Raw genomic sequence first — 23,464 nt, forward strand, 5'->3', positions numbered from 1 at the left:
ATATAATAATTAATTGAAATTATCTGATGATTGATAAAAATTAATTATTAAACCGGTTAAGTAATTTTATTAAATTAAAGTAATTTTATAATGTTAACTATTGAATATTTTCGGTATAACAAATAGTAATTTTACATATTTTTTATTACAATAAAAAGGTTTTTAAATTTATATTGCATATATAATGGTTGTTCAGATATAAGAAAAATTTGATTTATTATTACATTAATAATCAAATACAAAATATATTATTTCTATTTATCAATAGGTAAAATTCAATTTGTAGAATTCCTTTAACATTTTACAAATAATTATTATTAAAAATCAATTTAATAGTGGAATTATCAATTTTCTAAGTTTTGAAATTTACTTTGTAGATATTTTCAATATTTTTTTTAACTTTCAAATTGATTGAATTTTTTTTTTCATTAGTTAATTATAATTTTACAAATTCTGATTGGACATTAATTTTGCATCATTATTATTTTAAAATATTAAAATAATAATGATGTAAAAATCAAAATAATGCACGTTCCATTTAGATCAGTAATTCTAGACGCATGCGCTAAATTTTGACTGTTATTCTTTCTTTTTTGGGCATTGGACTACTTGGCCATGTCGTTATATTATATATATAGTATAGGTAAAAGTTTATGGTCGGTATGGACCTTACGTGAGATGGGGTGAGAAACACCTGTTTAAAAAGAGAGAGGTATATTAGGTCCGCCCTTTTAATCTCTGAACTTGCATGAGTGGATAAAATAAAAAAGAGGAAGTTCAACGTTGCCAAACTTATTGTTTTTATTTGACCTGTTGTCTTTTTAGCATTTGAACAATGTTCTAAGATAATCAAATTTGGGCGAAATGGATTTAAATGGCAGCTTACTGTTTTTTATTGGGTGCCACAATTTTACTTTACAATAAGTGTAATATAACATTTTGATTTCCACTTCGAAATCGTTTTATATAAATAAAATTAATAATGATTCGTATTTTAAGTACGATTTCCGAATTAAAAATCTAAACATCAAAATAAGCTTATTTTAAAGTCACATTGTGCCTTATTTCCAAAAAAATAATAAAATGCATATAACACCACAAGAAATAAACCTTCATACAAAGTTATTTGGCAACTTCTCATGTCGCGTAGTCAAAGCACGGAATCAAAGTAGGGACACAGGTAACGAACGAGTAGAGGTGGGTCTTTGACGTTTTTATCGTTAAGAGCGTAGGCGCAAGATTTCGGGCCAATGCTTTTTAAATGCATTCTTTTTTTCGAATCCTGAGAAAACTAATAAATATTTTTGAAAAATTTAAACGCAGAATGAAAGAATACATTATTACCGAGGGCCGAAAGTCTCTGAAAACTTCTATATTGTTTATTTTGATAAGTTGCAGGGGCGAAAAAAAAAATTAGTGTGATTTTGAATTTCAAATATCTCATTCAAAAAAACTTTTTCTTTATTCTAAGGGACTTTCGGCCCTCGACAATAATGTCACCTTTGATTCTGCGTTTAAATTTTTCAAAAATATTTGTTGGTTTTCTCAGGATTTGAAAAAAATGAATACATTTAAAAAGCATTGTCCCGAATATGTGTATATTTATTGAAGTGGAAGAAACTAATGAAGAATATATTTATTATAATTTGAAAAATAAATTAAACAATACAAATAGTAAATTGTACTTACATTTACATTACACGTTATTATTAAATCGCGACTCGTCTAAATTGACATTTAAATTTTTTGAAAAATTTTGAGGAAAACTCTACTTGACGCTTTTCAGAATAGTAAGAAGTGAGCATACAAATTTTCAAATCAATCGGTATAAAAATATCATAATAAAATCAGTTTGAAAATTGTTACCGAGATCTAAAATGCGCAGGCAAGTGGTACATTTGACCCCGTTTTATGGCTCTCTGTACCAACCCAGCTGTCCGCCCTTTTGGATTTAGGGTTTTTAGGGGCTAAATTATTATGAGCCATGAAAATGACGGACATATTACTTATCGTTAATTTTGTCCCAAAAAATTGCAACTTCACCCCTGTCCGCCACCCCTTATGTATCCTTTCTCGCGTCCGCCCTTTGGGATTTCGTCTAGTTATACAAAGATCTTCCTCTAGACAAATTTTCAGCCATATTATCGATCGTTAATTTTTCCAAAAAAAATGACAACTTCATCCCTGTATAGCCACCCCCTGTACCACGAGGGGCGTCGTCCGCCTGTAAGGCAAAGTCTTAACCCAGTTACAATGAATATATTCCAATAGAGAAATGAAAAATATAATATAAATAAATGGCGAAAGGAGCACAATTCCTCAAACTTTCCGTGTGTAATTTATTCTGTGTCCTACATCTTCACACAGTCAGGTAAATACAAACTCATACAACGAGAAGTCAGTGAATATATCCTACTATTTCCACTTCTCCAGTGGTCAGCTGTAAAAACCGCCATCTGTTTAGGTAGCCTTAAACGATAACGACTGTCGTTTTCTGTCTGAGGTGTACGAAATGTGCAAAATATTTATAAATTTCAGCAAGAGCTTTGCTATGGCTTTGATAAATCGAGCAAGGGAAGTGTAACGAATTTGTTGCATAACATCTGATCGGATATTTTTTATATATCATCAAATCAGCTATCACAAATTGAATAATACAATACGGCTAAAATGGATAATATTTTTAAATATATACGATAATATTTGGAATAATGTGTTACTTAATTAATTTTGTTAAAATATCAGTATATATAGTTACTTACCGCTTTCGACGAAAATCAGGGAGAGTATAACCAAAGTAATGTATATTACACATATAAAGTCCAACCAGAACCCAAATGTTCTATTGGCTCCAAGATACATGAAAAATGCAGCGCTATGTTGATTTTGGAACCTATCAAATTCTTCTTTAAGTATTTCTTGAGCTTTGAATGCCCTAATCGTAGTTAGTCCTTGTAGTGAAGCTGTTAAATGGGTGTAGATGGGACTTCGTGCTAAAATATACAACGGGTAAATATATATATGAAGAGTAGACGGGAAAAATGATGAAACTACATTATTGGGCGAAAATGAGTTCAACAACAGAAACATAGTTGTGATGGATTCGACCGTTACTTGATTAAAATTAATCTTATCTAACAATAAAACATTGAAAACTTTAGTTTTTAACACTTCCACAAAATTTATTTTAAATTAGTATCACTACAGCTGTTTTGGCCAGAGAAAGGCACTCTGGCCGAAGAAGCTGTAGTGATAATAATTTAAAACAGATTTTGTGGAAGTGCTGAAAACAAAAGTTTTCAGTGTTTTATTGTTAAAGAAACATAGGTTTTTGTGAGCCGAATTTATTGGTTCATTGGTACTTTGCACTTTGCAGTTGAAAACTTTCCCTTCGTGGCAAAATAACAGTGAGGTTCCTATTGTTGACGCGTTGTGTCAATTTTAAACAAATTATCAGAAAAATCGCAAAAATTTAAATAAAAAAAGTCATTTTTACGTATTTTTTAAATATAAACCATTACGTTTTTCAATTTTACCAAAAGTTAAATATTTCAGCAAAGAAAATAACCTCTAGCCGAAGTAAAAAAAAAATAATTTCGTCATGAAAAAATTTTCTTCCAAAAAAGAGCTACTTTTTTTTTTAAATACGAATATCTCAAAAATTTTTGGATCTTAAAAAAGTTGCCATAATTAAGAACATTTTAAAGTAAATTTTCGCTCAGTTTCATCAAAATTAAATTGTTTTTACAGAAATCAAAACTAAAAAATAAAACATCGAAAAAAAGGCAATTTTTTTCATTTTTCCCATTAATTTTAAGGTAATATTAAAAATATTATACAACAAGAGTTATAGATTTTAAACTGTTTACAACTTTTGTTAGTTCACTCATCAGTTCATGGATACCTTACAAGAAGAGATCGGAAAAGTGAGACCAACACAAGAAATAATAATAGCAGGGGACCCAAATGGAAGAACAGGGAAACGACAAAATAATAGCTCGATAGGCCGTTTTGGAGAAGATCTGACAAACGATAATGGAGAAAGACTAATTGACCTGTGCGAACTGAATAATCTGAAAATTACTAACGGCTTTTTCAGACATAAGGACATACATAAATACACGTATTTACAAACAACGAGAAACTTCAGATCCATTATCGATTACATAATTGTCAGCAAAAGTAGTACTATCAAAATTAGACATACACGAGTAAAGAGAGGAGCCGAATGTGGCACTGACCACCGATTAATAATTTCACAAATGGGGTTTCCCTACACGTTGAACACCCAAACTAGAAGGAAGAAAGAACACGAAGAAGACCAAGTAGAAAATGAACAGAAAGAAGAAGAAATGAAGTTCAACATAAATTTACTTCAAGAGGAATCCATAAAGGACCTATACCAGAGAAGACTAAACCAGAAGTTACAGGATTTCGGTTTCAGAAACGTCAAAGAAACGTACGAGCACGTCAAACACAGCATAAAAAAGGTGAAATTAGAAGCTTTGGGGAAACTTGAGAAAAGAAATACCTAACACAAAGTAAAAATAAACAAAGAAACCAAAAAATGTATTGAGGAGAAGAAAATTCTATATATGAAAAGTATGAGCACCCAACCCCCAGAAGACACACAGAAGTACAAAGAGAAAAACAGAGAAGTAAAACGAAGAAGGGCAAAAGAAAAGAATGAAGAATGGGAAGAAACATGTGCATAAATTGAACAATACATAGTAGGAACAAGGAATTCGGAATCCTGGAAAATACTGAAATCTTTAAGGAAGAATAACAACGAAAAGGTCCAAATACAATACATATCAGAAAAAGAGTGGGAAGACTACTAACTATAAAGAACTACTCACAGAAAACCGCCCATATTTCATAGAGACAGACACAGAACAGGAACAACAACAAAATCAGAATGAAGAACAGATGATAACGTTAATCGAAGTTAAGGATGCCATAAAGACTTTAAAGAACAAAAAATCAGGGGGACCAGGAGGAATCGTTAATGAACTAATTAAGTACGGAACGGACAAACTACACAGAATTATACACGAAATGTTCAGTAACGTTATAATCCTGAACGAAATACCAGATGAACGGTCCAAAGCATATATATATATATATATATATATATATATATATATATATATATAACCTCGATACATAAAAAGGGAGATAAGAAGAAATGCGGGAACTACAGAGGCATCAGTGTGATAGCATGTATGGGCAGGTTATATGGAAAAATACTGAAAGAAAAACTGGAAAAATATATCTCAAATAAAATCGGAGAAGATCAGGCGGGGTTCATGGCAGGAAGATAGATAGACCACATGTATACACTCCAATAATTAATTGAAAAAAAAATGGCAAAAAATAGACCAGTACACATGGCATTCATAGATTTAAAAAAGGCATATGACAAGGTCCCCAGAAAACAATTATGGAATACGATGAAGGAAATCGGAATTACTCAGAGGTTAATAGAAGCCGTAAAAAACCTTTACAACAACAACAAGGTAAGAGTTAAAACCGGAAATATACTCCAACGAATTTAAGACCTCAAAAGGCTTATTGCAGGGATGCTCTACATCTCCGACACTGTTCAAGATATTCCTCGAACAAATATTAAAACCATGGAAAAGGAAATGTAAAGGGATGGGAATACCAATCCGGGACAACTTCTTGTACACATTAAGCTTTGAAGATGACCAAGTGGTAACGGCTCAAGATGAAGAAGATCTGTGCTATATGCTCCAAAAATTAGAAAAGGAATACACAAAAAATGGACTGGAAATAAATCTAGAAAAGACCAAATATTTAACAACAGAGCAAGAACCAGTGAGAAACTTGGAAATGGACGATAATAGGGAAATTAACGGCACTAACAAATTCAAATATTTAGGATTCATACTCTCAAAAAAAAGGAACCACCAAGCAAGAGATAACCAGCAGATTAACACAGACAAGAACATGTATTAAACAAATGAACGGGGTACTGTGGGATAGACAGATTACCAGAAATACAAAGAAGAGAATTTATAACACCTTGGTACGCAGTATAATGACCTATGGAGCAGAGAATTGGGTAATAAATAAACGAAACAGGTCCAAAATCATAGAAACTGAAATAAGAAGAATTCATAAGAAGAAGCTGCAGAGTGACAAAAATGGATCGCATCAGAAATGAGAAGAAAAACGAAGAATGGCAGTAGAACAAGACATACTCAGCTACATCGAAGAAAAACGTTTAATTTGGTATGGTCATGTGACAAGAACAGATCATACAAGGTGGATAGCAAAGATTTCGGATTGGAGCCCAATAGGAAGGAGGAAAAGAGGTAGACGCCGAAGATCATGGAGGGATGAAGTGGACGAGGCCATGAAAAGACGAGACCTTAGAGATGGAGAATGGTAGAACAGAAAGGACTGGAGACGTTGGGTGAAAAAAGGAAGGAGGCGACAGCTGTAAAAATCCTTATATAGATAGATAGATGGCTTATAAATAACCACTGTCTTGCTATACTCTCAACGATTTTAGTTATTTTTGTCGTCCTTTGTCTTTTAATTTTTGCAATTTTTCTTTGGTTTTGTTCTATAAATTTTTATACTGTTTTTATACTTACTAACTGATTCCACTCTCTTAACATCTCGACTGGTTTCTAAAAATATTATCCTCATTACATAAAACAGTATCCCTATGCCGATGGTAGGTATCATGACCCAATAAGTCAGACTACCGATGACTATGCAGATTGAAGCTACTCTAAGACCAATCTAAAAATGGGAATTAAATAATTTTAAAAAAAGTAAAGATAAAGGATCAGTCAATGTTTTAAACTTAAGGACGATAAACGCTGGTCACATGTGCCCAAAATATATCAGAATTACATAATATTTAAACCTGAGTGTAAATCAGGTGTAAACCTGACACAGAAATAAAAATATCTTCTTCTTATGGTGCCGTGCACCTATAGTGCGTTGGCGAATTATCTTAAGGTCAGACGTTTGTCTTTTGCGGCATGCAAAAGTTCGCCAGTGTTAGTTACGCCTGTCCAGTTCTTTATATTTCGCAGCCACGACATTTGTTTGCGACCTACTCCTCTCTTGCCCTCAATCTTCCCTTGGATAATTAGTTGAGGGATTGCGTATTTTTCCCCTCTCAGGATGTGGCCCAGGTATCCAATCTTTCGTGCCTTGATCAAGCTGAGCAATTCTCTCTCAGTATTTGCTCTTCTTAGGACTTCCTCGTTTCTCACCCTATCTGTCCATGGTATGCGGAACATTCTTCGCAAGGTCCACATTTCGAAGGCTTCCAACTTGTTAATGGAAGATATTTTCAACGTCCATGTCTCCATGCCGTATAACAATATGGACCATACATAGCACTTAACCATTCTGTAACGGAGATTGAAGGAAAGATTGCGGTTACAAAGTAGCGGTTTAAATTTAAGAAAAGCTTGCCTTGCTTGTTCGGTACGGCATTTTATTTCTTGTTGAGGATCCCATTGGTCATTCACCATCATTCCCAAGTATTTGAATGTTTTCACTTGCTCGATTGGAGCATTATCTACGTGCAGTTGTACTCTGAAAAATGCGCCCTTTCTTATTGTCATGCATTTTGTTTTTCCAGCATTTATCTTCAGGCCATATGTTTTTCCTGTGGTGTTTATTTTATTTAGTATCAACTGCATATCATGTTCGTTATCTGTGATTATTGCGGTGTCGTCAGCGTAACGAATGTTATTTATCGGGTACCCGTTGACCTTTATACCACAATCAGTGCCTTCAAGTGCCTCTGCAAAAACATTCTCCACATAGAGGTTGAACAGCATAGAAGACAAAATACACCCCTGTCGCATCCCTCGTAAAATTTCGAATTCCTCTGTGTTTGTTGATTTGTTCAGCCTCACACGTGCCTTTTGATTCCAATAGAGATTCTGGATAACTCTTATATCTTTCTCATCAATATCAGCATTGTGTAGCATTTTTATTATTTCATCGTGTTTTACGGTGTCAAAAGCTTTTTCGTAGTCGAGGAATGTGATGACTATATCTTTTCGTTGGTCCATACAGTTTTGTACCAGGGTATTCAAGCAGAATGATGCTTCGCGCGTCCCGAGTCCCTTCTTGAAACCAAATTGTGTCTCGCCGCTCAGCTCTTCTAGTTTTCTGAACATTCTTGTGTGGAGTATGCGAAGAAATATTTTAAGTAAATGACTCATCAAGCTAATCAGTCTGTGGTCCTTGCACCTTGTCGCTCTTTGTGATTTAGGGATCATTATGAAGGTTGAACAAAGCCAATCCGTTGGAATGTGGCCGGTGTCATATATGGCATTGAAGATTGTTACCAGAGTGTCGATGTTGTCATCATCCAACAGTTTTAGGGCTTCCGTAGTAATGCCATCCGGTCCAGGGGCCTTGCCCAGTTTTGCTATTTTTATAGCGTACTCCACCTCGGCGCGAATAATCGGAGGACCGGACAAAGTTTCTGTAGATAGGTTAGTAGTTGGCAGATTCGGTCTGTTGTCTGCAAAGAGGGACGAAGCATAATCTGTCCAGATTTTGTCTAGTTCTTCCTGGGTATGTACGTAGTCGCCCTGATCATTTTTCAGGTTTGTCTCGTGGTGTTTCTTGTATATATTTGAAATTTCTTTAACCTTTTTGTGTAGTCCAAATAAAAATATACTAAAACGAAAAGCTAATTCTATTGCATCCGATTTTGAGCACCTTGAATCCAGTTGTGCTGGATGAGCTTGATGTCGTCCAACCCCCTTGTTGGTGTCCTCGACAATTAAATAGGCAAAAAAAGTTAAGGCAATCAGAAAAGAACCAGAAGTTCAAGAAAGAATAGTGAAGGGAAATAAAGTTTTTTTTCACTCGCCCGTTTATTATTAATCACTTTATCTAAAGAGCTTGTTATGATACCTTAAATATTATCTTAAACTCTTTCGTTGGTCTAGTATTTTGTACCCTTTCGATTACTTTTGTGATATAACAGTTTATTATTATTCGGTTTATCTAATTATACAAGCAGAACGATGGAAATAGTATATAGAACAGTTTTACAGGGACGAAGATAGAGAGATCGATGAAGAAGATGGAGAGGCAGAAGACGAGCTAGTAACAATAATGGAAGAAGAGGTGATAAAGAATATAGAAAAATTAAAAAACCAAAAAGCCTCAGGTCCGGATACGTCTAAGAATGAACTACTAAAATATGGAGGAAGAGCATTAACAGAAAATATTACAAAACTATTCCAAGAGATCTTTCAAATAAAATGCATACCAAAGAAATGAAAATCAAGTATAACTATACACAAAAAAGGAGACAAAAATTACCCATCTAACTATTGTACTATAAAGTTGCTTGACACCAGTTTGAATTTATTGACTAAGATACCTGCTGAGAAAATAATTAAAAAGTATTAAATATGCGAGGAGCAACAAGGGTTTTGGTGTAACAGATCAACTGTCGATGTTATATTCATAATACGACAAACCGGAGAGAAAGCTTCTTCTTCTTTGAGTAATGTGCCCAAGTTTTAGGCGAGCGTCCAAAGCAGTAGAATTTAATACACCTTTATTCATATGTTTTATCAACTTTACGAAAGCCATCGATTGTATTAGACTACAAGATATGATTGAACTTTTACATCTAGAGACTATAACAGCCACTATAACACAGATAATAAAGGATATTAACTCTGATCACACAAATAGGAACCGAACTAACACGGAGGAAGTCAACATTTAATCAGGTATAACACAGGGTGATAATTTGAACCCGTTATTGTTTAACTTGATAATGGAGAAACTAATAAAAAAAGTTTAACCTGAAAATATCGGCAATAAAACCAAAGTCCCTCGAGATTGCTAGTAAGCCAGTGAGATATAACATGAAAACATCTCCGAAGGCACCCGCATACAAGCTACTAAAGACGTATCGGAATATCTACGAGACGTGATATGGAGAAATAATAACATGAGTATAGAAAGAGAAACACGCATATATAAGACTTGTACTATGTACGCCCGATATTAACCTATGCTACCGAAAAAACATACCGAAAAAACCAAAAGCAAAGTCTTGTGATCAACATCGGATGATAAGTCTAAGTAACCACATTTCGAAGGCTTACACCAAGGTTATTTACAACAGAATAAGCAAAAAATGCGAGGATAACATTGGAGATTCGCAGTTTGGGTTTCGGAATTCTCTTGGGACAAGAGAAGCACTTTTTAGTCTACAGGTACTTATCCAGCGCTGCAGAGATATGAACAAAGACGTGTACATATGCTTTATAAACTACGCAAAAGCATTCGATAACGTAAAGCACGAAAAGATAATTGAAATTCTCCATAAGATCGGAGTCGACTACAGAGACATTCGAACAATAGCGAGTCTCTATTAGGGCCAAACAGCTAAAGTAAAAGTAGGATCTACATTTACCAATAAAATTGAGATCAAGAAAGGGGTACGACAGGGCTGTATCTTGTCTCCTATTCTCTTTAATATATACTCAGAAGAAGTATTTAAGACAGCGCTGGAGGAAAGCACAGAAGGCATAAAGATAAACGGACAAATAATTAATAACATAAGGTATGCTGATGACACTGTGATTCTAGCAAGTAGCATGGAGGAACTGAGTTGCCTAATGAGTAAGATACAAAAAACAAGTGCACAATACGGACTCAGACTAAATATCACAAAAACCAAATGGATGTTAGTAAGCAAAACCCAACAACCACCACAGCAACTGATATTAGACGATGAAAGAATTGAACACGTGGATTCGTACATCTACTTGGGAACAACAGTTAACTCAAATTGGGATCAAGCGAAGGAAATACGTATAAGGGTAGAAAAGGCAAGAGCATCGTTCACTAGCATGAAGCAAATTTTCACCTCTAAAAGCCTCACCCTACCTCTCAAAATTCGACTTCTGAAATGTTATGTATTCCCGGTTTTGTTATATGGAATGGAGGCGTGGACAATGACCGCAACATTGATGAAAAAAGTAGAGGCCTTCGAAATGTGGGCTTACCGACGTATATTACGTATATCCTGGACTGAGCACGTGACCAACGAAGAGGTACTACGCCGGATAGGTAAAGAGAGAGAGGTAGGAATAAGTATAAAGAAAAGAAAGTTGGAATACTTGGGTCACGTTATGAGACACAATAAATATAGAGTACTACAACTGATCGTCCAAGGGAAAATAGACAGCAGAAGGGGTCCAGGGAGAAGAAGACACTCGTGGCTCCAAAACTTGCGGCAATGGTTCGGATTGTCATCTGCTGAACTATTCAGATCTGCCGCAAACAAAGTCAGAATAGCCATGTTGATTGCCAACGTTCGGAACGGACAAGGCACATGAAGAAGATAGAAACAAGAGCAGAAACAACAGCTACAGAGAAGACGAGAATGAAACCAACACATTAATAGAATGGGAAGAGAGAGACTTGCCCGAATAGTAAGAGATGAAAAACCACAAGGTAAAAGACCACAAGGCAGACCCTCTAAACGATGGACGGACAGATAGCTGGCAGTCAACATCGCAAATACTGCTAAATCATTAAATAATATCTTAAACCCTTACGTTGGTCTAATATTTTCTACCCTTTCAGTAACATTTTGTGATATAACAGATCTAACTCTTTGGATAATTTGGATTTGCGCTCATAAGTTCACTTTAAAATACACTTCTCCAAGAAATTAATGCACCACTGTGAAATATTAAAATATTTTATTAGCGTTAATAAAAATTTTCATTTTAATGTTATATTTTGCAAGCCCCTTGTATATGCTATTCATACACTCTATATTTATTGACTGTGTTTTATCGCTATAGTTTTTTTTGCAACAAAACAAAAAGAAGCACAAAATGTACTAATTCTATAAATATAGTAATTTCCAAGTGTTCACGAATTTTATTCGGCTACTGCTTAATTGTTGATTATTGTTAAAATCGTGTTTATTATGGAGCGTCAATCACGTCATTTAACACGAGATGAATGTGCCCAAGCAGTGATACTGTCGGAAGAAGATTGGAGTTACCGAAGAATTGGTCGTCGGTTTAATGTGTCCCACACATCCGTCTCACGGGTGTTAGAAAGATTCCTTGAAACAGGGTATCATACTCGCAGACCAGGGCAAGGACAAAACCGGGTAACTACCCCTATTCAAGATCGATTTTTAAAAACTTCTGCTCTTCGACAACGTTTTGTAACACATCGAAGTCTACAAATTCAGCTTCGAGACGTGCATTCTATACAAATTAGTACTTAAACTGTTTAACAGCTACTTAGGGAATACAACTTAACACCTAGGATTGCCACCCGAGGTCTTCTATTAACTGCAGAGCATCGAAGGGGGAGACTACATTTTGCCAGAGAACACGGTAATTGGTTAGAGGCTGACTGGGAACGAGAGCTATTTACTGATGAATCCCGATTTTGTTTGTACAATAACGACAGACGTGTTCGTCTGTTGCGACGACCCAACAAACGATATGCTCAGTGTAATATCTCACACACCACATTTTTTGGTGGAGGATCCGTTATGGTGTGGGGTGGTATTTCTTTGACCGCACGTACGGACCTAGTGCACGTACGGACCTAGTTGTGATAAAAAATGGAACTGTTACAGCTAAAAGGTACATATTGGAGATCCTGGAGCAACATGTAGTACCATTCGCTCCTTATATCGGTGAAAATTTCTCACTAATGCAAGATAATGCCAGATCTCACGCTGCACAGATCGTCAGAAATTATCTAGAAGAGGTAGAAATTAACACTATGAAATGGCCAGCACATAGTCCGGATTCAAATCCGATTAAAAATCTCTGGAATATCCTTGGTAGGCGATTAAGAGCGACACCGATCCAACCAAACAACTTACAGGAAGTGAGGGAGACGCTTATCCAGATTTGGAGAGAACTAGACCAAAATAAAATACGGCAATTAATTTTAAGTATGGGCCAACGATGTGAGGCTGTTATACGTAGTAGAGGTGGAAACACTCGTTATTAAGACTTTTTTCATATTTTAGTTTATTTTCTTATCATTAGTTTTTTAGAATTTTCCGTTTTATTTTTTTTTCTCCTGTACTTCAACATTTTCTGATGATTAGACAAATTGTTATAATTACTGATATAATAATAAATACTTGATACTTACTAATAAATCTGGTGGAGTTGTATTTTTTTATTCTTTGCCTGTTTACAAATAAAATTGATTTATTGAAGTGGTGCGTTAATTTCTTGGAGAAGTGTATTAATGTCATTGATATAAAGTTTATGATCTTTTTACCACTATATCTGTTTTCTCATCCTTTAGATAAACTATTCATAAAGTTACTGATACATATACTATTTATGGAGATATGGGGCAATATTTCTATACTTACTTGAAGTGTATCCACAAAAGTCATTGGTAAAACTTCATCTAAAGCGCCAATATCTTTGGAAAACCTATTAAGTATTCTTCCAGAGGGATTTATATTAAAAAATCTCATAGGACTATAAACTATGTTTTCAAACATCATATTGTGCATTTTGGTTGAAGCTGTTATAGACCATGCATAAAACGAAGATGATCTTATGTTTAGAATAACGACCATGAGAATGTTCAAAGCAATGAAGTAAATTACAATGTTATCGCTTACAAACACCGGGGTTAGCCACCAATCATTAAAACCCGTACTATCAGTTAATTGAGGAGACGGAGTGGTAAAATATAATGGCGTAGTAGAATTTTCTAGAGGTCCAATTTCTATTAAGGATGAGACGTTTTGCGAAGATTTCCATTGCTGAACATTGACCCTACAAATAAATAAGGATAAATAATTAGCAATATATATAATATATATATATATATATATATATATATATATATATATATATATATATATATATATATATATATATATATATATATATATATATATATATATATAAAAGGTTAATGCGAGTTGACAGCTCGCAACAAAGGAAAAATATATAATAAAATATGTGTATAAGATAGAAGGCAACCGTATATACGTATTTCTGACTATTGGTCGTCTTCAGTACAGTGTAATGTCAACCTCACCTGCCCGTGTGATGATCTTGATTCTGATCATCCGGTGCATCCTGCTTTACAACAAATGAGGCTCTGGCGTCCGTTGCCGGTATAAGCAATCCCCCACTTACTGACCAACGGCTTCGGGGGGACGAGTTGGTAAGTGGTAGGGCACTCTTTTGCCCTGGAATTGAGAAATTTATTTCGAAGGCGGAAGAACTTTAACTACCATGAATCAACGGCAGAAGAATGCAGAAAGCAAAGGAGAACTACTGAATTAAAGGTCTTTTGGCACTCCCAGTTTTAACTATCATGGCTGTAAATAATTTAAGTCAAAACATTAACGATCATTAAGACTGCAGGGCCTCTCAGGTCGTTAATATGCGAAATCCTTGCAAAATAGCCACACAGAACGGCAGAAGCATTTTTGAGTCAGCTAAAATATATAATGTCATGAAAGAAATGAAAAAAATGCAAATCAGCACCTTCGGAATAAGTAAAATGCGGTGGCCGGGATCAGGAGTATGTAACGTAGATGGATATCAATTGTACCATACCGGAAATACCGATGCCAATCACTATAATGGAGTTGCAATCGTAGTAGCAAAATACCACTTAGCTCAATCAGTATTAACTTTATCCCCATATCTGACAGAGTAATGCTAGTGAAATTTAGTTCAAAGCCGTTCATTACCAATGTAATTCAGGTCTTTGCCCCAACATCATCCAGTGATGAAGATAAATTAGAAGCATTTTACAAAGATCTTACTGATGCTCTAGATCTTGTCAAAGCAGCAGAAAATACCATAGACCTCGGAGATTTTAACGCTCAAGTCGGCAAAGGACGCTGTTTGAACATTGTGGGGATTATGGCTTGGGAAAGAGAAACGAACGTGGAGATCGACTTGTCCAGTTCTGTCAAGAACACGATTTCATTATATCGAATACTCACTTTAAACTACCACCGAGAAGACTCTACACCTGGAAGTCAAATGAAGAATCAGAAGACAAAATTATTAGGAACCAAATCGACTTCATTCTAGTAAAAAATCGATTTAGACACTGCATCAAATCAGTTAAACCTTATCCAGGTGCTAACATTGAGTCTGATCCCAATCCCATAGTAGCTGTAACCCAATTAAAATAAAAAAGGTTATCAAAAAGAAGTCTCGCAAAAATATTGATACAGCCCAGTTACAAGACGAGAAAGTTAAGAAATCAGTTTAAAGATAACTGAACAAAAATTTAATTTGGGAAAATATTGGTGAAAACGTCGATGAGGGCTTAAATAAAATCGTAACAACAGTAAAAGAAATCTGTGTGAGAAATTTACAAGGCAGGTTAAAGCTAAAAAAGCAGCCTTAAATGACAGATGACATATTGGATTTGATGGAACAACGGCGACTAGCGAAAAACAACGAAACACTTTACAACAGCATACAAAAAGAAATTCCACGTAAATAAAAGAGAAGCAAAGAGTCAACATCTAGCCAAACAGTGTCATGACATTGAAGAACTTGAAAACAGATGCGACAGGTTTAATATGCGACATGTATAAAAGAGTGAAAGAAGCGGCTGGTATCTTCAATAATAAAAAAAACTGCATTGCTACAAGATGAACATGGTAAAGTTTTATTTGAACTAGAGGACAAACTTAAAGAATGGGAAAATTACGTCACGAACCTATTCGAAGACGATAGGAGTAGTTCACCTCCCGATATTACTAACTGCGACGGACCCCTAATAACACACTCTGAGGTTATAAAAGCCATCGAATCATCAAAAGATGGCAGAGTGACTGGTCCTGATAAAATTCCAACTGAAATATCCAAGCTTATAAATGATAGCAATGTTTTAGAGGCTATAACATCGTTTTTCAATACCATTTATAACAGCGGACAACTACCTAATGGTAGGTCTAATTCACTGTTTATAGCTCTACCTAAGAAGACAACCGCAAAAACCTGTGCTGATTATAGATCCATCAGTTTGTTAAACCACTTATTGAAAATTTTTCTGAAGGTAATACATGGTCGTATCTACAATAAATGCGAGGAATACCTGGATGCCACACAGTTTGGCTATCAATATTAAAAGAGGAGTACGGCAGGGATGCCTTTTGTCACCCCTGCTTTTCAACGTTTATTCCAAAAGAATTTTCAGAAAAGCACTTTCTGAAAAATAAGAAGGAATACTTGTCAACGGTGAAGTCATCAATAATTTGTGATATGCGGACGATACAGTACTCCTAGCTTCTAGTCAAGAAGATCTGCAAACACTACTTGATAGTGTCGTTGAGAGTCCTAGGGAAGCAGGTCTGAATCTGAACAAACGGAAAATCAAAATACTCGTAATAAGTAAACAACAGCATATAAAACCGTCTGTATATGTAAATAATAAAAAACTTGAGCAAGTTGGACATAGTTTACCTTGGATAGCAATTAAATTGTAACGCAGAAAGTCACGGCGAAATTAGATCTAGGATAGAGCAGGCTAGAGCGGCTTTTAGAAGAATGTCCAAGGTGTTATGTAACACAGACCTAAAATTGGCATTGAGGATCCGCCTACTTCGCTGCTACGTGTTCTCGGTCTTACTTTATAGTGTCGAGTCCTGGACTGTGAATAAAATCGATCTAAATTGCCTTGAGGCTTTCGAAATGTGGTTCTATAGAAGAATTTTAAAAGTTTCCTAGGTGGAGAAGATTCAAAACTCCACAATACTAGAACGTCTCAGCAAGACTACTGAGATCATAAAAAGCATCAAGGAGAGAAAGCTGGAGTATTTCGGGCATGGTAATGAGAGGTCCCAAATATATGTTGCTTCAAAATATCATGCAAGGAAAAATAGCAGGCAAACGCAGTCCAGGACGAAGAAGAACCTCATGGTTGAAGAACTTAAGAGATTGGTATTGTGTTGATACAAGCATGCTATTTAGGGTGGCAGTGAATAAAATTAGGATAGCTATGATGGTAACCAACGTTCTGAAAGGACATGGTACATGAAGAAGAAGAAGTACATTGCAGCCAAGTTAGAAAAGGAGCATGTTAACTTGGGAATGGATTACTACAGGAGTAATGCGACCAATTTGTGGCAATAATGTTAGAAGGTTTCGAGAGCAACAACTAACAATGGAACATTCAGTCTGCACAAGGAGTTTTATAAGCTCCGTGATGTTCATTTTGAATGTTGTCTTTGATTGATCGGAAAAGAGATGAAAGTTTTTGTTAATACCATTGATTAGGGGAAGATAAGCTTTGGTAAGCTGAGGTTCTGTGTCTTTGGGTTGAGATTGAGTGGGAAATTGATGTCTGTGAATGCTCCTATTGATGTGATTTTCACGGTAACCATTTTGTATGAGAGCTTGTTTTAAACTAGAGAGCTCAGCGGCTCTACTTGCATCATCGCAAAGGTGTATTAATCTGAAGGCAAGGGTAATATTGACTGAATTAAATTGTAAAGGTAGCCAACATGTGGATTCGAGCACTGATGTGGATAGTGCTTCGGTCTCGAAGTCTTCCATAAAGATATTGGCAATTACTGGAGATAGTGGGAAACTCATTGGGGTTCCATTTATTTGTCTGTAAAATTGATTTTGGAAGATAAAACAACTGTTGGACATTAAATGTTTAATGAGAGATAAGTGGTTTTGCTGGATAATGTATTTATTTTTTAGAATGTTTGGAGTTTTGTCTATGGGAATGTTGTTTATAAAGAGTGAAACGATATCGAAACTTACTAGAATGTCTGAAAGTAGGATAGGGTATTGTTTAAATTTTGACGAAGGAGCATTTTTTCGGCAAGATGTTACATGATTATAGTGTTAGTCAAAAGTCCGTTCCCCCTAGTATCCTTTAAACGGTTATACTTATAATAGTGACATTTGGAGGTAATAAACAGATGACGTAGGAAGATGACGTTACAGCGCCACTGTGGCAAATAATTGTAAATAGGACCTTATGGCAGGTAATACCTCGTTTGGAAGGTATTGAAAATTCCTATTTAATTATACTAATATTATTTGAGTTTAAGCTCATTTTGATGAATAAATTAAATAGATACTAAAATTTTAGTTTCGCATTTAATTAATAAATATTAAAACTTCTAACTCTGGTTACTTTCTGGTTAAAAACGTCAAAAAGTTGACGTTTTTAGCTCAATATTTAGTTTCTGTTTATTAGTTTAGTCAATTATCTAGATATTTTTAGTTTGCAAACGCGTTTATACCTGAATATTTAGTTTCTGTTTCTGCTTAGTTTAGTCAAATTGTTTTTAGTTATTTGTTCTTAGTTAATATTTAGTTTAATTATTGTTTAACGAGACGTTTACATTTTTGCAGCAACTGTGTTAATATTTGATGAATGTGGACATAATTTCCATGCAGCGTAACGTCATTTATTGAGAGGTACCCCGATCGCCCTACATCGAGAGCTTATTTAAGATGTCAAACGATTTGGTCGACCAACAATTAGTAATGACAAAAAAATTGACATAATTTCAGAAATGGTAGTAAACCCTACTTTGTCTACAGCCCAAGTTGCATCTATCTATGGAATCAGTCAAAAGACAGTACACCGAGTGTTGACTAAAAACAAATTTCATCCATACAAATTAAAAATTGTGCACCAACTTTCAGATGATAACCGCGATCGAAGACAATTCGAAAATCGAACAGAATTCTGTGAAAATATGTTCAATACGATTAAAAAACAGCCCGATTACATAAAAATAATTAGTTTTGGTGAGGAAAGTACTTTTTCTCTTAATGGAAATGTTAACACACACAACGTGAGATACTGGAGTGACACAAATCCTCACACTTGTGAGGATTTCGTGAAACACATACTCAATTTCCAAAAAAAATAAATATTTGGGCAGGTATTTTGAGAAACCACATAGTTGGGCCTGTTTTTCTTAATACTAACTTAACCGGTGAAGTGTATCTGGAGATCTGGATGATCCAGATGAATTCGGCAACTTGGAAATAACGTTTCAACAAGATGGTGCTCCTGCACTCCATTCGTAAAGAAATGGAAAAAACCGAAGCCATCATTCTGAAGGGGACAAGGAACAGGCAAAATATTGAATTAAAATGTGCGGGAGCATATCTAACACCTAAGAAACAAGTAAAGTATCTAGGAGTGACATTGCACCAGAATGGAAAATGGGGGAAGCACGTGCGGGAGGTGGTCCGGAAAGCTGCGAATAGTGTGGCTGCGTTAAGGAGGGTAATGCCGAACATTGGAGGACCCAAATCCGAAAGGAGGAGGGTCTTACACGGTATTGTACAGTCGATCGTCCTCTACGCGGCACCAGTCTGGAGCGAGGCGGTAGAGATAACGGCCTATAGGAGTCTCATGACACGAGTGGACAGAACAAGTCTGTTGCGAGTGGCATGCGCCTACAGGACTGTGTCTGCGGCAGCCTTATGTACCATCACTGGATGTGTTTCGTTGCATGTTTCGGCGGTGAAAAGAAAAGAGCTTTCTGAGAGAAGAGGCCCAAACCTTACTGTGGCCGAGAGAAGACAGGAAAGGGAAAGGTCAGTTGAAATATGGTAAGAAGAATGGAATAACACGGAAAATGTGGCACAGTGAACGAAAATGCTGATTCCGAACATAAGAGACTTGGTGGACTGTGGCCACAGGCGACTGGATTATTTCCTGACGCAGGTGCTCACAAGACACGGGTGTTTTAGGGCCTACCTCTATAGGATCGGAAAGGCTGATACAGATGAATGCCTATACTGTGGGTACTCCGACACTGTGACACATACGATGTTAGATTGCAGCAGATGGATAGTGGAAAGGAACAGAATGGTGAGAGAGATAGGTGTGAATTTTGTTACAGTGAGAGAAATGATTGAGAGAATGATTGAAAATAAAATAGGTTGGACTAACATACAAAGGAAGAGGAAGAAAGACAGCTGAAAGGTGAAGCTAGAAAAGTGGGTCACACTGTATGAGTTAGAATGCCTGAGTCAAACTGTGGGGAAGGAGGAAATGCCCATCTGGGAATGATGCCGAACTAGGAGCGATGAGTGTCTTCTACGCGTTACCTGGAACGAGACAGGCAGCCTCCTTGCTGATGAATAGAGTGTGGATGTTTATGAATGGAAAATCAATGAATAAAGGTAGTGCTTCGGAAGTGATGTCGGCCTTACAGCGGCCATTCCGCTTCCGGATCGCTGGATGACAGAGGAGGGTCTGGTTTAGCAGGTAGGCGTTCGGCGTAGACTCGGCGACGAGAGGGCATTTTAAAGTACCTCGGGAACTATCGCCGGGAGTACGAAGAACGAATCCTGCACTAAAGTTAGTCAGGCGGCGTCCTGGACTGAGATGTCTTTTGAAGATTCCAGACCCGCCCTCTATAAAGACGCAAAAAAAGTTGAGAAGCCTTCGTCTGTTTATTACCTTCCTCCAAACTTCACTATTATAACAATAACCGTTCAAAAGATACGAGTTGGGGAACAGACTTTTGACTAGCACTGTATATTAAGTACTTATTACAATAATTACTTACCAAAATGTGACAAAATATTGGCGTATACTCAACAAAGCCTGGCTCAATACAAAGAGGAAAATTAAACAAAAAGCCTTAATGATATGTCCACCAGCTTGAGCATATTTTAGATAAACACGTCCAGAAATATTACCGGTACTTTTAGCTTCTCTTTGTAAAACCTGCACTTTTTCATCTTCACCTTTTTCTTCTTTAGTTTGAATAATTCTGGATTTTCTTCTTATTTCCTCTTCTTCCTCTTCTATATTAGCCAAAAGTTTACTGTACTCTGTATTGGAATTTCTTATATCATTATAGGATCCCGAAGCAGCTACCTTCCCATTTTTTAATAAATATATGTTCTGTATATTCTTTAAATATTGTAGCTGATGCGTAACTAAGACGACACATTTATTGCCCAGATAACCACAGACACATTCTTCAAATATGTGTTTACCAACATGAGTATCAACTGCGGATAGAGGATCATCTAGCAAGTAAATATCAGCTTCTTTATAAACAGCTCTAGCTAAGTTGATTCTAGCCCTTTGGCCACCACTTAAAGTAACTCCCCGTTCACCTGCTAAGGTTCTATCTCCGTGAGGAAATAGGGTAAAGTCTCGTTGTAAAGCACACACTCGTACAACTTCGTTATATTTTATTTGGTCATATTTTTCTCCAAATAAAATATTTTGTCTTATACTACCACCAAACAGCCAAGGCTCTTGAGAAGCATACGAGACTATACCGTTTACATTGATATATCCATGCTGGAGCTCAAGCTCTTTCATTATAATGTGCAACAAGGTTGTCTTTCCACTTCCTACCGATCCAACAACAGCTGCTAGATTACCAGATGTTACATTCATGTCAATGTCCTCTAGATTGTTCTCAGGTTGTGACTTTAACCATTTAGCAGAAGCTTTTTTAATATGAATGTTTCCTTTATCGGAAATATTGATTTCTTTTTGAGCAAGTTTGCCGTTTTTGTTACCATTCAGTGAATTATCAGAAATGTTATCTAATTCAGATTTTATTTCATCATACTGCAAAAATTTTTGGATTCTCTTCATCGATATGTACATTTCTGAACCTTGGGAGACGGCTTGAGGGAAAAAGTAAGTTAATGAACCCAGCACACGATAATATGAAGTCACTGTGAATGCGTAAGAAGCTGTTAGAGGATTTCCTGTCAAAACGTATGTCACCAGGCATATAGCAACAGCTATGTCATTTAAAGTCATGGCTAAGGACATCAGAACTGCACGGATGACGGATGTTTTCCTGATGAACTTTATCTCATTACTAAAAAAATAAAAAATTGCGTATTAATAAAAATATGTTAACCAAATTAGTAAAATATGGAATTTTAAAATAAATAAGAATGATAAAAAATTTGTTTGAATTCCGAAAAAGTAGCAGACCAAATTGCATACTCAAAGGATCCCGGCACTTTTCTTATGTAAAAGTGGTTTCAGTTAAATTTGCTAAAAATTTGCAGAACGGTTCTTTTGAATAATACTTACATAACTTTTAGAATATACAGAGTTTTAGTAATTACGTGCAACTATTTTCAGGGGGATCTTGCATGAGAAAATTACAGAAAGACTATGTTGTATAGATTATGCCGTAAGACTAAATAAAAAAAAATAAAACTGCAAAATACAAGTGCACAAACACGAAGTACCCAGTTAGTTGTAGAACTGAGCTGTCAGTTTATTGTCTGACGTATGATTTTATCTCATTTTGTCCCGTTGTCATTTAAATGTTCTTACGTTGCGACTACAAGAATTAATTTAATATTTAACAGTTAGTTACATTGTTAGTAGGGGTAAATAAAAACAGTATGGATTGTCGATTGAGATTTTCAAACATTTTTTCTGTGAAAATGAATTGTTCAACATTAGCTTCGCAAGGCTAGTTTCGAAATTTTTACGGGCAACTAATCAGCCACGGTTAACATATTAGTTACCCCAGTTATACATCATTAGGTATGTTTAAAATAACCATATTTTTGTGTGCGTTTAAAATCAGTTCTAGGTTGCTATGTGCACTGAAATCGACTTACTTTAAAACTCACAAATATAAATAAACTTTATCAACTTACCCCCTTACATACTCCACTAACTTGGCAAATGGGTATTCCCAAGTGTACATTTTGATTACTTGAATTCCAGATATAATTTCATTCATAAGTCGAACCCTTTCATCGGTACGAATGGCAGTTTTCAGTCTAAATTGAGAAGTCTTCTTACCAAGCCACGCTAAAGATAGTATTTTGAGTAAGGTGTTGATTACAGTAAGATTTTACAGATATGCAAGTAACAAATGATTCTTACAAAAAAAGACAACGCACACAAGGTTTGAATAAGTTTATATGAATTTAAAATTTCACAGTGAAGGGTAGTGTCAGGTAATATTAATAACTCGATCATGTAAACGGTCTTCTTGTTATGAAAACTATCAAGATCATCATCATCATCAATGAATCAGCCCTGAGTTGTCCATTGTTGAACATAGGCCTCCTCTAGACTTTTCCATCTGCTTCTGTTCTGCGCCTCTGCTATCCAATTGGTCACGATTCTTTTGAGGTCGTCGGTCCATCGCGTTGGGGGTCTTCCTCGGCTTCGCTTGTAATCCCGTGGTCTCCACTTAAGCAATTTTTTTGTCCAACTGTCGTCTTTCATTCTTGCAACATGTCCTGCCCATCTCCATTTTTGGATTGTAATATGTTCGTAATGTCTTCATACTAACTATAGCTAACTAACAAGATGTACTGGAACAAAACGGATAGACAAAGACGACTAGGTTAAGGAAAAAACGGCCTGAACATTTAAACTCTGAATGTATTAACCTGACATAAGAAAGTGCGAGTGCAGATGAGTGACACTCAATTCGGAT

At 35.7% G+C, this 23,464-nt stretch overlaps 1 protein-coding gene across 4 annotated transcripts in view; it reads right to left on the minus strand.

Annotated features, from left to right (window-relative positions):
• LOC140449787 (probable multidrug resistance-associated protein lethal(2)03659) overlaps positions 1-23,464 on the minus strand; it is a 74,857-nt gene that overhangs the window by 8,462 nt on the left and 42,931 nt on the right. For all 4 annotated transcript variants that reach the window (XM_072543134.1, XM_072543133.1, XM_072543135.1 and 1 more), the window contains 5 exons: positions 22,671-22,827; positions 20,585-21,868; positions 13,412-13,826; positions 6,627-6,777; positions 2,763-2,993 (listed from right to left, as the gene is read on the minus strand). In XM_072543134.1, the coding sequence (XP_072399235.1) occupies positions 2,763-2,993; positions 6,627-6,777; positions 13,412-13,826; positions 20,585-21,868; positions 22,671-22,827 (2,238 nt within the window). The remainder of the gene's footprint in view (positions 1-2,762; positions 2,994-6,626; positions 6,778-13,411; positions 13,827-20,584; positions 21,869-22,670; positions 22,828-23,464) is intronic.

The sequence above is a fragment of the Diabrotica undecimpunctata genome, chromosome 9 (genome assembly GCF_040954645.1).
Source record: "Diabrotica undecimpunctata isolate CICGRU chromosome 9, icDiaUnde3, whole genome shotgun sequence".
Classification (NCBI taxonomy): domain Eukaryota; kingdom Metazoa; phylum Arthropoda; class Insecta; order Coleoptera; family Chrysomelidae; genus Diabrotica; species Diabrotica undecimpunctata.